We start from the raw sequence: 17,082 nt of genomic DNA, 5'->3' as shown, positions 1-17,082 counted from the left end.
GTGACCTATGCTGCAACTTGCAGCAATGCCAGATCCTTAACCCACTGAGCGAGGCCAGGGATTGAGCCAGCATCCTCCTGGACACTATGTCAGGGTCTTAACCTGCTTGGCCACAGTGGGAACTCCGAGGAAGCATCTTTATCACGTGCAACATGGAAGTGCATCTTCGCCCTCGTTAGATCTCGTGTTTCTACCACAGCTTCTGTCTTACTGGATTGTCACCACTCCTGTGCTTTAAGTTCCCTAAAGTGAGAGGCATGTCTCATTCGCCTTGGCATCATCCTCAGCACATTAGCCCAGCACCTCACACATATAAAGGGTTAATCAATATCTATTGAATTAACATGGATTTAACATGACTACATACACAGTGGAACATGTTCAGACATGCCCTGAAATCCTGTATTTGCTTTATTCACTTGTAATTTGCGGAGAATGATACCTTATCATTATTTGCCTCAAAACCCAGGTGGACTCACGGCTGGAGAGATGAACAGATAGTTATGTGATTAAAGCAGACGTAGGAGATTGGTAATTAGAGAATCTAGGTACTGGATGTTTGGATGTTGCTAAACAATTCTCTCAGCCTTTGTGTATATTTGAAAATTTCCGTAGTAAAGCATTCGGGCAAAGGTCACTATTAAGATGGTTATCATTAGTCCGCTTAAATCATGAAATCGTATTTCGCTGATGTGAAACTGAAACTGCTTTCATTAACTTGTAAGAGTGAACAGTGTGATCTAACACTCAGGTCTTTAAGGACATCTTATGCTTCACGTTTGGGGATCTGGAATTTGGGCAGTTGCAGTCATTCCGTCAAAATAATGACATGCATTTTATTTTATTTTGATTTTGTATCCAGCAATTTTACTTAATTTTAGTTCTTTTTTTTTTATTACTCCATGAATTTATCATTGTAGTTGTACAATGATCATCACTATCCAATTTCACAGGATTTCCATCCCACAACCCAAGCACATCCCACCACCCCCCAAACTGTCTCCTCCAGAGACCATAAGTTTTTCAAAGTCTGTGAGTCAGCATCTGTTCTGCAAAGAAGTTCAGTCTGTCCTTTTTTCAGATTCCACATGTCGGTGAAAGCATTTGATGTTGGTGTCTCATTGTATGGCTGACTTCACTTAGCATGGTAATTTCTAGGTCCATCCATGTTGCTAAAAATGCTGGTATTTCGTTCCTTTTAATGGTTGAGTAATATTCTATTATGTATACGTACCACATCTTCTTGATCCACTCCTCTGCCGATGGACATTTAGGTTGTTTCCATGTCTTGGCTATTGAAATGCATTTTAATCTAATTTTAAAGTATTCTAAATTCGAAAACAGGAAAGGCCAGTGATGGATAGGCTGATAGTAAACTTGGAATTGCTGGGTTGGAATTGGTGGGTCCATCTGGGAAGGACCAGGATTGGGAATCCATTTTTGGTTTGCTGGGCATGGGAGAGTGAATGACACATGCAGACAAGAGTCACCCCAACTAAAACTGAAAATGAGGGAGACCTTCTAGGACAGAGGTCAAGCTGGGGCAGGGAGCCGAGGTCAGGATCAGAGCAGGTAGGGGCACTGGCACAGTGGGTTTGGGCACAAATGGGGCTCAGGCTCTGCAGAGGCAACTATGAGCAGGTGGGGGTGCATCTGGGCAGGAAAGATGCCAGATCTACTGCTGGGGGTCCCAGGCCATTCCCACCCTGCCCTGTATGGACAGGGGGCTTGATCCTCTCACCAAAAAAACAGTTCAAATACTTCCGGAAATGTGGGTCAATAGAAGGAGATGGTGAGAAACCCACACGTAAATGAACATTTAAGTCCCTCATCATGGTGATGTCACAGACTCATGGTCATTCAGAGTGTGAGGGTGGGGATGGGTGTAGGCAAAAATAAACTCCTAACAGTGGGTATATCAGGTGTTCTGTGTCAGTACTGGGAACGCTGCAGAGACTAAGGAGGGCAGTGATCCATTCACTCCACTTGGAGGAGGAGGGTCAAGAAACAAATGAATCTAACAAAACACTAACTCGAAGATACAGAGCATAGACTAGTGGTTACTAGTGCTAAGGGGTGCAAGGTAGAGGTAGGGGATGAAGAGGCACAAAGTACTATGTATGAAATCAATAAGCAACAAGAGCCTATTGAACAGCACAGGGAATATGGCTAATATTTTAAAATTTACTGGAGTATAATCTACAGAAATAGCAAATCACTATGTGGTACAGCTGGAACAAATATTGTAAATCAACTATACGTCAATGAAAAATTTAATAATTTAAATTAGGAGTTCTCATTTTGGCTCAGCAGATTAAGAACTCGACATAGTATCCGTGAAGATGCAAATTCGATCCCTGCCGTCGCTCAGTGGGTTAAGGATCTGGCATTGCTCAAGCTGCAGTATAGGCTGTGGAAGCAGCTCAGATCCCACACTGCTGTGGCTGTGGTGTTGGCCAGCAGGTGCAGCTCCAATTCGACCCCTAGCCTGGGAACTTCCATATGCTGCAGGTGTGGCCCAAAGTAGAATGGAATGGAATGGAATGGGATGGAATGGAATGGAATGGAATGGAATGGAATGGAATGGAATGGAATGGAATGGAATAGAATAGAATAGAATAGAATAGAATAGAATAGAATAGAATAGAATAGAATAGAATAGAATAGAATAGATTTTATTGGAGTATAATTGACTTTGAAAGTTGTGTTAGTTTCAGGTGTACAGCAGAATAAATTAGTTATACATTATACATAGATACATTCCTTTTCAGGTTCATTTTCTGTATAGGTTATCACACACTATTGAGTAGATTACCCTGTACTATACAGTAGGTCTCTGTAACCCATCCATTTTATTTTATTTTGAAATTTATTATTATTAATTTTTTTTAGGGCCACACCTGTGGCATACAGAGGTTCTCAGGCGAGGGATTGAATTGGAACTTTAGCTGAGCCCTTCACCACAGCCACAGCAACACTGGATCTGAGCCACATCTGCAACCTATGCTACAGCTTGAGGCAATGCCAGATTCTTAACCACTGAGTGAGGCCAGGGATCGAACCTGCATCCTCGTGGATACTAGTTTAGTTTGTTCCCGGTGAGCCACAGGGAAACTCCAAGGATTCTTATTTTTGATGGAGGTGATTGTGGTAGCAGTTCTGTAGCTGCTGCGGGATGGGTTAAGTTTCATTTTAAAGATTCCCACGGATGTTGCATTTATTTTCTTTATTCTCCTAGGTCGCTCTACTTGACTGTGGGCAGAATTCGCCGGAACCAGCTTACTTGAGCCTGTACGAGACCCCAGACGTGGAGGTGGCCCGCTGTGGGGCGCTGGCGCTGTGGAGCTGCAGCAAGAGCTATGCAAATAAAGAAGCCATCCGCAAAGCGGGGGGCATTCCTCTGTTGGCTCGGTTACTGAAGACGTCTCACCAAAATATGCTCATCCCGGTGGTGGGGACATTGCAAGAATGTGCCTCAGAGGTACCCAGGCCAGCTCTGCTTCCCTTGACTTTCTTTTCTTTTCTTTTTAATAATGATTTTTATTTTTTCCATTATAGCTGCTTTACAGTGTTCTGTCAATTTTCTCCTATACAGCAAGGTGACCCAGTCTCACATACATATATACATTCTTTTTTCTCGCATTATCATGCTCCATCACAAGTGACTAGATATAGTTCCCAGTGCTATACAGCAGGATCTCATTGCTTGTCCATTGCAAAGGCAATAGTTTGCCTCTATGAACCCAAGATTCCCAGTCCATCCCACTCCCTCCCCTTCCCCTAACCTTAATTATTTTTCCACTAAAGAAAGTCAAGGGCATTATATTACTCAGCCAAAAAAAAGAACAAAATAATCCCCCTGACTTTCTTTAGTGGAAAAATAATTAAGGTTATCAAGACTGCTGAGGATTTTCTTTTTTCCCAAGAAGTCACCACTCTATTAGAAAGAGGAGACGACCCTAACAGAAAATTGCTTTCATTAATACCTTGGTGATACAGTTAAGAGAATGAATATATTTTTGAAAATGAGCATTTTTGAAAAATTCTCTTATTGTTATATCTGTATGTTAGGGGTGAACGCTGGTGTGCACTGAGAAAATTTGTTCAGCGCCGTCATGAATAAATGCGAATAGTTATATTTATGCATTCTGCACACATAACTATGGAAGGGTTTTTTCCCCTAGGAAAACTACCGAGCTGCAATCAAAGCGGAAAGGATCATTGAAAATCTGGTGAAGAACCTCAATAGTGAAAACGAGCAGCTGCAGGAACATTGCGCCATGGCCATCTACCAGGTATGTGGGGTCCCAGGCTGCTGGCTGTCTTCACAAGGGTTAAGGCGGTGCTTTGTGAGGTCCCATTCTCTGGGGAGGGGGCTCAGACATCTGCATTTGTAACGGGAACCCCTTGGGATTTCCTGCTCACACAGATCTGAGAACCGGTGTCTATGGTAATGACCATGCCTGTAAATGTCAGAGAGGAACCTGCTTCAACATGACAGATTATTTATAATTCTATAAGATATTTACATGTCTCTGTCTGCTGAAATGATGAATGTAGTATAAAATAGCCAAACAGGTGCCTTTATAGTGCTTTTCATATATCCTGTTCAAACACAACAGTCTTGGGAGATGTATCTCCTACCAAAAGATGAATGAATATGTGTTGTGTATGTGTGTATATGTGTATTCCTGGGTTTTTTTTTTTTTCTGTTTTTTTCAGGGCTGCACCTGCAGCATATGGAAGTTCCCCAGCCAGGGGTTGAATCTGAACTGCAGCTGAGGCCTACGCTACAGGCCACAGCAACGCCAGATCCTTAACCCACTGAGTGAGAACCGGGATCAAACCTGCAGCCTCACAGAGACAACATCAGGTCCTTAACTTACTGAGCCACAATGGGAACTCCTATTCCTGTTTTATCTTTTATGAATTTGCTTATTTTATTTTATTTTTTGTCTGTTTGGGTCTGCACTCGCGGCATATGGAAATTCCCAGGCTAGGGGTCCAATCAGAGCTGTAGCTGCCAGCCACAGCACTGTCAGGTCCAAGCCTTGGCTGCACCTACACCACAGCTCACAGCAATGCTGGATCCTTAAGCCCCTGAGTGAGGCCTGGGATTGAACCTGCATCCTCATTGATGCTAGTCAGATTCATTTCTGCTGAGCCATGACAGAAACTCCTGAATTTGCTTATTTTAATCTTCATTAACTTTTTGTGGGTTACAGGTTTCATAGGATTCCAAAACAAACAAAAAAAACAGGTTAGCATAGTTAAGGAAAAGACAAACAAATTTGTATAAGGCTGGCTACTGGCGGCACTGGTCTCTGCCTAATCAGAATTGTTGTTCTAGGAGAATTCATTTTAAAATATGCAAGGTAGAGTTCCCGTCATGGCTCAGTGGTCATGAGCCCAACTAGTAACCATGAGGATGTGGGTTTGATCTCTGGCCTTGCTCAGTGGATTAAGGATCTGGCATTGCTGTGGCTGTGGTGTAGGCTGGCAGCTGCAGCTCCAATTTGACCCCTAGCCTGGGAATTTCCATATGCTGCGGGTAGGGCCCTAAAAAGCCCAAATAAATAAATAAATACATAAATAGAATAGTTTTTAAAAATAAATAAAATGTGCAAGGTGAGAGAATGCTCTGAAAAGACGGGCTCAGAGAAGGGTTCGTGTCGGTGGAGGGTTGTGTTGTTTTCTGGGACTGCTTGTAACTGTACACCTGGGGGCTTAAACAACAGAAATTTATTTCCTCACCGTCTGGAAGCTGAACATCTGAGCTCAGCTGTTGAGGACTCAATCCTTGGCTTGTAGACATTGACTTCATGTCCCTTGTCCTTCTCCCTCTGTCTTCTGTGGTGCTTCTTCTGTGTCCTGATATCCTCTTCTTAGAAGGACACCAGTCATACTGGAGTCACACCCCCTCAATGACCTTATTTAACCTTAATTTCCCCTGTCACACTCTGAGGTACAGGGTGAGGATGTCAGCGTCTGAGTTAGAGGGGACACTACTCACTCATAATAAGGATATATGGTCTTTTAAATTTTAATCTCTTTGTAAGTCTGCTTCTTTTTTGTTATATTCACTTGTTTGTTGTTATTTTTTAGATTCTACACATAAGCAATACCATAAGTATTTATTGTTCTCTGACTTATTTCATTAGCTTAATGCTCTCCAAGTCTACCCATGTTGCTGCAAATGGTAAAATGTCCTTTTTTATGGCTGAGTAGTATTCCATTGTGTGTGTGTGTGTGTGTGTGTGTGTGTGTGTGTGTGTGTACGCGCCTGTGTGTGTGTTTATGAACCACAGCTTCTTTATCCATTCGTCTGTTGATGGACACTTAGGTTGTTTCCATGTCTTGGCTATTGTAAGTAATGCTGCTCTGAACATTGGGGTGCATGTATTCTTTTTTTCTTTTTAGGGCCGCACCAGCTGCATATGGAGATTCCCGGGCTAGGGGTCAAATCAGAGCTACAGCTGCCATCCTATGCCACAGCCACAGCAACATTAGATCAGTGCCATGTATGCAACTTTCGCCACAGCTCATGGCAATGCTGGATCCTTAACCCAGTGAGGGAGGCCAGGGATTGAACCTGCAATTTCATGGTTCCTAGTCAGATTTGTTTCCATAGCACCACTATGGGAACTCCTCATGTATCTTTTTGAATTACTGTTTTTGGTTTTGTTTTGTCTTTTTTTCAATGTACATGCAATTGTGGAATTTGTGGTCATATGGTTGTTCTATTTTTAGTTTCTTGAGAAATCTCCGTACTGTTTTCTGTAGTGGCTGCACCAATTTACATTCCCACCAACAGTGTAGGAGGGTTCCTTTTAAGGAACTATCTTCTTGACTTATATATATCCCTCATATGAGTGAGCATTAAGGGTGGGTTAAAAATAGTGATCAATTTTTAAACATTACAATTGAACTAGAACTAAAGTCATTAATAGAAGGTAAACGTGGCAGGTGCCTTGTGGTGCATTGCAATAAGGATTTCTCATGGGGCTTCATGGGTGACACACGATATGCATCACATGAGCTTCGAGGGCAACTCTATGCTTAAAATAAAAGTAAATCTGTGCTGAATTGATCACCTTTTGGCTCTATAAACTGGGAGGTGTCATCAATTGGGAATATCTGTGCTGTCTGTACATGTTTATTTCAAAGGATAACAACATAAACATATGGATAAATGTGCTTGAATAAAATGTTGGTTGCTGTTGATATAACCCACTGGTCTGGGCATAGAAGCTCTTCTGGGGAAATTCCTCCCTCCTTAGACCTGACTGAATCCTTGACTCTGGCTAACATCCCTGAAGATTTCTTCCAGCATACATGTGGTACCCTAGGTTTCTTACTGACCTCTGCCTCCATCTTGGTAGAAGCCAGGCTACCCCAGAACTGGCTGGGAAGGATTGCCATGTGTGTAGAAACTGCGAGGCATCGCCAAAACCACATAAAGGACTGAAGATGCTGTCAGCTAGAAAAGATTTATATTTTACTTGTAGTCTCCTTCGGAACATGATACTCTTTGAAAAGGTTTCATGGCTACTAGAAGGACAGCCCCTTCACAGTCCCCTGAAGGCGAGAGGTACCTCGATCCATGACAGCATCTGCTTTGCTTCTTGTGTAGTGTGCAGAAGATGAGGAGACCCGTGACCTGGTTAGGCTGCATGGAGGACTCAAACCCCTGGCCTCCCTCCTCAACAACACTGACAATAAAGAACGCTTGGCCGCTGTCACAGGGGCGATATGGAAATGTTCCATCAGCAAAGAGAATGTCATCAAGTAAGAGAAGGGTTTCAATGTTCTGTATTAAAACATGGCCATCGAAACACATTCTTTTGTTTTATTTTATTTTATTTTTTTACTCTATTCTACTCTACTTTAAGTTTATTTTGCTTTTTAGGGCCATGTGTGCAGCATATGGAAATTCCCAGGCTAGGGGTTGAATCAGAACTGCAGCTGCCAACCTATACCACAGCCATAGCAATGCAGGATCCAAGCCGTGTCTGTGACCTACACCATGGCTCGTGGCAACACCAGACCCTTAACCCACTGAGCAAGGTCAGGCATCAAACCTGCATCCTCATGGATACTAGTTGGGTTCATTACCACTGAGCCACAGCAGGAACTCCCATTTTTCCGTTTTAATGCTGTTTTAATAAAGCCTTGATTCAGTGCTACTACTGTAGTTTTCATAGAGGTACAGTCTGGACCACGTTGGCAGAATTAAGGGCTTCTTAGAAATAAAGGACCCCTACTTCCCATCCCCGCAGCTGGCACTTGCTTTTGTGCCTCAGTGGGAGAAAGGGGCTTACTGACGTAATCTCCCTAGGCCCGTGGGCTGTTTTGCACCCATTTAAGTGAGAAATACACTTGATGTTTCCTGCAGAGACCTATCAAGGTGAGAGAATGAATTTCCCACAGAATCTTTAGAGATGGAAGTAGTTTCATTCATCCTTCCCTTCCTTCCTTCCCTCCTTCCCTCCTTTCCACCACCGCACCTGCAGCACATGGAAGTTTCTGGGCTACGGGTGGAACTGGAGCTGCAACTGAGGCCTACGCCATAGCCACGGCAACACCGGAGCTGAGCCACCTCTGCAACGTATGCCGAAGGTTGTGGCAACACCAGATCCTTAAGCCACTGAGCGAGGCCAGGGATTGAACCCACATCCTCATGGACACTATCTCGGGTTCTTAACCCACCGAGCTTCAATGGGAGCTCCTCCATTCTTTTTCTAAAGGTAACCAAGATGAGTTGTCTACATGCCAACTTACCAGTTAGTCTTAACGAGTAGTCATTTTCAAATAGAATTTCATTGAATTTGAAAGTATTTGTCAACTCTACAACCATTTGATTGATCTTCATCTTTGAATTTATCTTTTCACATATTTTTAGAGTTTGCGCACTCTGGGATGGATGTCCTGGGGCAGCTCTTCCCTGTGTCAGGGTGAGGACTGTCTTTACCAAGACACCTATTTACATGTTCTATGTAACACACACTCACACACACACACATGCAGAATGTTTATTTTGCTTTGCTGATGTGAAATTGTCCCTATATCATGGGAGAACCCTTATCATAGTGGGGTTATGGATGCTCCGATTCAGAAGACGTTGTAGTTGTCTTAGAGGCTGTATAATAACATAGTACTTAAGGGCAAGACAGTTGTGTGTGTGAATGTTGGCTTCGCTATTTACCAAGCTTCGGATCAGCCTTTGGCAGATGGGGGTTCTAATAGGATCTCCATCACAGGGTTGTTGTAAGGATGGGATGGGTGTAGAGTTGGCATTTAGTAAATTTCAGCTATTCATGTTATCATTAATGTTATTGTCAGCAGACTTTATACCCAAAATAATACCGTGTACCCCTTTTCCTTCCTTCCTACCCTCTTTCGCTTGTGGTGAACTTAGATTTCGGGAGTACAAAGCCATCGAAACCTTGGTGGGACTTCTAACTGACCAGCCGGAAGAAGTGCTTGTGAACGTCGTTGGTGCTCTGGGAGAATGCTGTCAAGAGCACGAGAACAGGGTCATTGTCCGGAAGTGCGGGGGCATTCAGCCTCTTGTGAACCTCCTCGTTGGAATAAACCAAGCTCTACTTGTCAATGTCACGAAAGCTGTCGGCGCTTGTGCAGTAGAGCCTGAGAGTATGATGTAAGTGGCCCTAGAGGCTGATGGTTTTTTGTGTTTTGTTTTGGTTTGGTTTGTTTTAGTGCTGCATTTGTGGCACATGGAAGTTCCCAGGCTAGAGGTCAAATCAGAGCTACAGCTGCTGGCCTATGCCACAGCCACAGCAACATGGGATCCAAGCTGCTTCTGCGACCTACACCACAGCTCACGGCAACACCAGATCCTTACGCCACTGAGTGAGGCCAGGGATCGAATCTGCGTCCTCAGGGATGCTAGTCAGGTTCATTTCTGCCGAGCCACAAGGGGAACTCCAAGAGGCTGAAAGATTTTTTTCTGAGAGTGTTTTGGGGATACTCAGGGAGCCACGGAATAGGGTCATCTCTTAGAACTGGCATGTGTGAGTAATGAAAACGTAAAATTTGCTTATGTATCAATAATCACAAGATTCCCCAGTCATGACTTAACATAGCCAGACTGTTCCCTTGGATGAGCTGGAGGGCTGGAGCAGGAGGACTTAAAATACCAGTAATCAATCAAAATGATGGAAGAATTACCATTAGGAGAATCATCTATATTTTATGGGTATTGATAATGATAGTGTAAATAGAACTGACAAAAAATAGAAAAGAGAAGGGTGGATGAGTAGATATGCAAATTTTATCATCTTACCAATAAATACATCAACAGATAGTATATAGATAGTATTTAAAAATTATTTTCATCTCTACCTCTCCATCCATCCTTCCATCCATCCGTCCATCCATTTATCTCTCTCTCTTACCTATCCATACATCCTTTTATCTAGCTACAGGCATAAAGAGATATCTGGAATAATTCGTATTCGCTGTTAATGATAATGTCTGAATTGTAGGATTTGGGATATTTTTTACTTTCTGTGTTGCATTTTATATACAGTCTGTATGATGAATATGCATCAGCTTTTAAAAAATCAAGTTTTTGTTTAATACCTTACACAATCTCTTTTTATTTTGAATAGTAGTGTATGATGGTTAAGAGTATAGCTTCTGAAACCACTGGCCAGAATGCCAGTCTCACCACTTACCAACTGTGTTTCCTTCAGCAAATTGTTAAACTGCTTAGTTCCTTGGCTACCACATGTATAACAAGGGGATAGCTACCATGCCCATCTCATTGGATCATAGTGATTGAGTGAGTTACTATGTCTAAGGTGCTTGATACATAATAGTGCTAGGTAATTGTTGGCTCAAATTGTTCACATAGCAATGGCTTTAAGTAATAGCAATTTAAAGCCGTCATACATAGGTACAAAATTAAAGTGTATAGAATCGGTATCTGTACTCATTCTGTTGTTCTTTTCTGTCAAGTTAGTCATGTTATTGAACCTGCTATAAATGGAGAACAAGAGAACTCTAAATGGTGAATAACTCACTTTAACCCCTCACCTGCAATGAAGGAGCTTTGAAGGTGCAGCCCAGGCCTGTCAAGAAGCAATTATAATTCAGGCCCTTGTGCCTCAGGCTAAGTTTGGGTTTTGCTTTACAGTTGATTGGAGGTTAATAAAGGTTTTTAAGCATAACCTGAAACAGAGATGCTTGTTTAGGGGATCATTGGAGACCAGGAGTGAAGGTGGTTTAAATGAAACCTGTGGAATATAATGAATGAAAGAATAAAGTAATTGACAGATTAAAGAGAAATAAGAGGAGAGAATGAGGAAGACCAGGTGAATGATTGAACACGAGTTATAAAGAAGAGGGGAGAGTCATGGGCGATATTTAGGTTTCTGACTTGGGTAACTGGATGAATAATGGTATCAGTTAGTGATGGAGGGATACAGCTGGAGGACGGGTGAAGGACGAATGAACTTCACTAGGGGAGGAACAGAGTCAGCTTGTACATCATGACATGTTCATTGTCTGACCTGGTGCGAGGCTCAGGGCAGGTATTCACTGTGAACTAAATGGATGACAAGTTCAGTTATGGTTGGATACACCTTGGGGTTCTTAGGGGATATGTCTCTGCCAATGGCAGCTGGTCAATGCCATGTTCCTGTCTAAAGCTTAGGATAGAATGTGGGTTGGGCATATAGCATTATGAATATTTGGTAACTTAAGTGCTGAATATATGTGAGATTGTGAGGAAGAGAAAGAAAAGGGAGAAGGACAAAACCGCAACTCTATAGAACCTGGTCTTATAAGGAGAATGAATAGACCCGTGAAGAGGTACCTATAAAGAAACTGAGAAGAAGCATTCCCACTGTGGCACAATGGGATCGGTGGTGTCTCTAGAGGGCGGGGATGCAGGTTCGATCCCTGGCCTGGCACAGTGGCTTCAAAGGATCCATTGTTGCCGCAGCTGTGGCATAGGTCACAGCTGTGGCTCAGATCTGACCCCTGGCCTGGGAACCCCGTATGTCACAGGGTGGCCGCCAAAAAAAATAAATAAATAACCTGAGAAGGAACAGCCAGAGCGCTGTGAGGGAAGCCAAGCCAGAAAGACGACGTTACCGTAGAAACAAAGAGGAAGAGTGTTGAAGGAGAGAAAAAGCGTCAAATCTTATGACAAAGCCTCATAAGATAAAGACTGGTCTTTCTTGTGCAACAAGGAGGTTGAGGAATGCTTTTTTCTTTTTTAAACCTTTTAAAAATTATAGAGTTGATTGGCACTGTGTGCCAATTGCTCTGTGCAGCCAAGTGACCCCATCTTTGTACTAGTGAATATGGATTTTCCCACAAATGCCTTCAGAAACACACAAAGTCAGTTTTAGAAAACAGTGTGTTGTGCTGGGTAGGAATCCAAACAGCATCACCTGTGGCATCAGGTTTCAGATGTGGCTGTTACTGCTCCATTTGAGGGATCTATTGAGACTTCGATCTTTAAGTTAAATGGTAAGGGAATGACAGACAAACCTCTGTTTTGTGTAAGTCTTAAATAATTCCTAAGTTAGGAACTTGTTTTAATGACTAGCAGTTTTATGTTTTAATGGTTTGTCTGCAGCTGTGGCTAAAATTTAGGCTGCATGTTAGGATAAACATTTATACTCATAGCAGTTTTGTTACCTTTGCGTGATAGTTGCATATCTAGTTTCAGTAAGAATAAGAAAAATCTTAATAATAACAGTTTGTCTCTTGAATCAAAAATGATTTTCAAGGAGTTCCCCTCTTGGCACAGCAGAAACAAACCCGACTAGGAACCATGAGGTTGCGGGTTCGATCCCTGGCCTCGCTCAGTGGGTTAACGATCCGGCGTTGCCATGAGCTGTGGTGTAGGTTGCAGACGAGGCTTGGATCTGGCGTTGCTGTGGCTGTGGTGTAGGCCAGCAGCTGCAGCTCTGATTCAACCCCTAGCCTTCCATATACCGTGGGTGTGGTCCTAAAAAGAAAAAAAAGAAAAAATTTTTAAGAGACCAATGATTTCACAAAACTCTTCTGACTTTTCTCACTACTTCAGATTCCTGCTTTTAGGACTCAGTATGCATTGTTTCATATTAATTGTGACCTTTCTGAGAACCTAACATTGGAGTGACAGGTATCTTGCCACATTAGGTCATGAAAAAGTTGATTTATTCATGCTGAGTTTCCTTTTCCTGTTGACTTTTAATGTCTGTTTGATATGTAGAAAATTCATCTGGAGGTAATTTGGCCTCCAAGTATATAAAATCATACCACCATTGCAAAAAAAAAATTATGTTTTAGGGAATGTAATAAAGTAAATTATTAGAAATTTCGAACAACTAAAAAGTATTGATGCTAAAAACAAATATGTAAAATTTCTTTTCCACACCTCAGGATCTTTACTTTCTTTTTAATTTATTTTTATTTTCATTTTATTGTTTGCTTTTTAGGGCCACACTTGGGGCATGTGGAAGTCCCCAGGCTAGGGGTTGAATCAGAGGTGCAGCTGCTGGCCTACACCACAGCCACAGCAACATGGGATCCATACCACGTCTGCGATCTACCATGGCAACACCATATCCCCAACCCACTTATGAGGCCTGCATCCTCATGGATAATAGTTGGATTCGTTTCTGCTGCACCACAACGGGAACTCCCTCGTTTTTATTTTATTTCATTTAATTATTTTTGTGGCTTCACCCATGGCATATGGAAGTTCCCAGGTCAGGGACTGAATCCACACTGCAGCTGTGATGTTCACCACAGCTGTTTAGCAATGCTGGACCCTTAACCCACTGAACCAGGCTGGGGATGCAACCTTGCACGTCTGCAGCGCCCCAAGCTACTGCAGGTGGATTCTTAACTGTCATGGTGGGAACGTCTTTCAAAAAAATTTTTTATCTTTTATTTTGAAATAACATTAGACTTCAGGAAAGTTGCAAAGATATAGAGTGCAGGGTACAAGGAGTTCCCATATACCCTTCCTCCAGCTTCCCTTAACATCCTACATAACCATAGTGAAATGATAGACACTTTTCATTTGTTCCAGTCTGGGTTTCTTAATTCGAAGAGCGTTGTATTGGATTTTGCGCATTTTTTTCCATTTACTCCCAAGTATTTAACCTTCCTCGTTGATGGTATAAATGTCATTCCTGCTGTTTTATTCTTTAGTTGACTGTCTCTGTGAACACTGATGAGTGTCGTGCATTCATTCTACATGCTGCTTCCTAATGGAATTCGCTTGAGTTTATTTTATTGTTGCTTCTCTAGCACAGCTGTTGACACAATACAGCACATGGGCCAAAGCTTGTTTTTGTAAAAAAGGTTTCATTGGCACATATTCATACTCATTCACTTATATATTGTCCTTGGTGGCTGTTTTGGTACAATGGCAGAGTTGAGTAGTGGCAACAGAGACCAAATAACCCACAAAGACTAACACACTAACTAGCTGGCTGGAAAAAAATTCACTGAACTCTGCTCTAGGATATTCCCAAGAAAGTTTTATTTCTTCGTTATAAATTCTTGTTCTTTAAATTGATTTCTCCTGTCTAATTTCATTAGCTACATTCTCTGCTGTAATGTTGAATCATAATGGAGATAGTAGGCTTCTTTGCCTTCTTCCTGATTTTAATGGAAATGCCTCTAATTTTTTTCTGTTGAGTAAAATAATGTCTTGAGGACTGAGTTACATGTATTTTATCATATTTTTAAAAATCTCTTGGGAGTTCCCATTGTGGCTCAGTGGAAACGAATCTGACTAGGAACAATGAGGTTGCAGGTTTGATCCCTGGCCTTGGTCAGTGGGTTAAGGATCTGGCGTTGTCATGAGCTGTGGTGCAGATCACAGATGCGGTTCGGATCTGGTGTTGCTGTGTCTGTGGTGTAGGCCGGCAGTGGCAGCTTCCATTCGACCCCTAGCCTGGGAACCTCCATACGCTGTGGGTGAAGCCCTAAAAAGACAAAAGACAAAAAAAAAAACCTCCAAATTTTATTTTTCAAGAATGTTTTTTAAAATAAGAAATGTGTATTGAGTTTTGTCAGATGCCTTTTAAAGCATTTATGGAGATTATGCTCCATATGCTCTTATGATTTTTCTCTTCTGTCAATATGGCGAATAACATTATGGGTTTCCAAGCATTGAACCAACCTTGCATTCTGGGAATAAGTTTCTCTTGGTCATGATGTTCTTAATGTAGTGTAGTAATCTGTTTGCTAATATCTTCTTTAGTATTTTTGATATCCTTGAGTTATATTGGTCTGTAGTTTCTTTTCCAACTATCTTTATCAAATTTAGTTATCAATGTTATGCCTCCTTCACAAAAGGAATTAGGAAATTTCTATCATGTCAATGCTCTGGAACATTTATTGAGCAATGGGACCACTGAGGCTTTTACAGTTTGGTAGAAGAATACTGTGCAATCTCCGGGGCCTGCTGTGTGTGTGTGTTTGTGTGTGCGTGTGCACACATGTGCACACGCATGAACTTTCTTAGTTCTTTCTTGGTTCTCTTTAGTTCTTCTATGAAATATGATCTATTTATGCTTTATATTCTAATGGGGTCAATTTTGGCAATCAGTGTTTCCTTATAAAATGATCAATTTCATTTAGATTATCAAATTTATTTAAATAATGGCCTGTAAAATGATGTCTTGTGATTTTCAAATTTTGTCTTTTTTTCAATGGCTACTTTTCACTTATTTTACTTTTGTATGTGTGAGCTTTCTCCTGTTTTTCCTCTGATCAAGTTAGCTAGTATGGTTTCTCTCGATTTTTTTCTGAAAAAATTCCGTTAATTAGATACACTGTTCTTTTATTCTCTACCTCATAAATTTCTTTTATCTTTTGTTGCCTTCTTTGGCTTATTTTGTAAATGTTTTCCTAATTTTTTTTTGAACTAAGAGAATATTTCATTTGTCTTTATTATTTTTTAACTAATAAAGGTAGTTTGTGCTATGAGTTTTCCTTTGACACTGCTTTAAATGTCCCTTGTAGAGTCTGATATACAGTGATTTCATTATCATTATTTTTAAGAAGTTAATTTCAGTTTGTATTTTCTCTAGATCGTGTTGTTTAATAGAATTTTTTAAAATTCCACAAGGAAGAACCTTTTTTCGTTTGTTTTTGTAGATACTTCTTGTTATGTTGCAGTTTGGTGAGAGTGTTTTATTTCTACTTTTTATGGAACTTACTGGTGTTTTCTTTATGACCTAGTATAAGATGAATTTTTGCAAAGCATCCATAGCTATTTGGGATAAAGATGTATTCCTTTTCAATAGAGTGTAGAGTTTGATGTATATTCTTAAAATCTACTATATCATGTTATGTAAGCCCTCTACTTACTATTTTTTATGAACTTGATCTGTCTCGTACTGAAAATGATGTATTGAAATTATTAGTGTGCTTCATTCTACCTATGGCTTCTTCTAGCCCATGTAGTTTTTGCTTCTTAAAGGCAGGCACTGTATTATTGGGTGCATAAATGTTTCTAATCACTGTGAATTATGGGTTTTAATATTCCAAGAGCTCTTTTTTGTCATGTTTAATGAGTTATGGCTTGATTTCTACTTTGATATAGGGAGCTTTACCCCTTCTTTCATATTTTTTTCCATTTTCCTGTAATGTCTTGGTCTGCCCTTTATTTTCAGTCTTTCTTGAACCACTTTCTTTGAGGTGCCCTTTAAAACAGTGTATAGATGGATCTTGCTTTGTAAGCCAAGTTAAAAATATTTTTAATAAGTTAGTTAAACCCATTCATACTCATTGATATAACTTGATATGTTTGGTCTCAACAATGTCATAATATTTTCTAATTATTCATATTCTGTTATATTTGATGTTCTCTGTAAGATTTGTACTCTTGCTCTTTAATATTTTTTTTTTTAGTTAGAAAAGTCTGCGTTTTTATCTCATTCTAGTCATCATCTTCGTACCTATACATTTTTTTCTAATACCCTCTTCCTCCTTTCTGTTATGTAGTTATTTGCTATTTAGTTTATCAGTTTTTACTGGTATCTTTTAACTCCTACCTTTTGTCCATATAGTAATCAATGGGTGTATTTTATTTTATTT

At 40.9% G+C, this 17,082-nt stretch overlaps 1 protein-coding gene across 3 annotated transcripts in view; it reads left to right on the top strand.

The window, feature by feature from the left end:
• Positions 1-17,082, top strand: part of ODAD2 (outer dynein arm docking complex subunit 2) — a 189,273-nt gene that overhangs the window by 64,636 nt on the left and 107,555 nt on the right. For all 3 annotated transcript variants that reach the window (XM_047755183.1, XM_047755184.1, XM_047755182.1), the window contains 4 exons: positions 3,239-3,481; positions 4,185-4,295; positions 7,634-7,788; positions 9,419-9,661. In XM_047755183.1, coding sequence (XP_047611139.1) covers positions 3,239-3,481; positions 4,185-4,295; positions 7,634-7,788; positions 9,419-9,661 — 752 coding nt within the window. The remainder of the gene's footprint in view (positions 1-3,238; positions 3,482-4,184; positions 4,296-7,633; positions 7,789-9,418; positions 9,662-17,082) is intronic.

The sequence above is a fragment of the Phacochoerus africanus genome, chromosome 12, assembly GCF_016906955.1.
Source record: "Phacochoerus africanus isolate WHEZ1 chromosome 12, ROS_Pafr_v1, whole genome shotgun sequence".
Taxonomy (NCBI): Eukaryota; Metazoa; Chordata; class Mammalia; order Artiodactyla; family Suidae; genus Phacochoerus; species Phacochoerus africanus.
The sequence above is the reverse complement of the archived record's forward strand: the minus strand, read 5'-3'. Positions and strand labels throughout refer to the sequence as shown.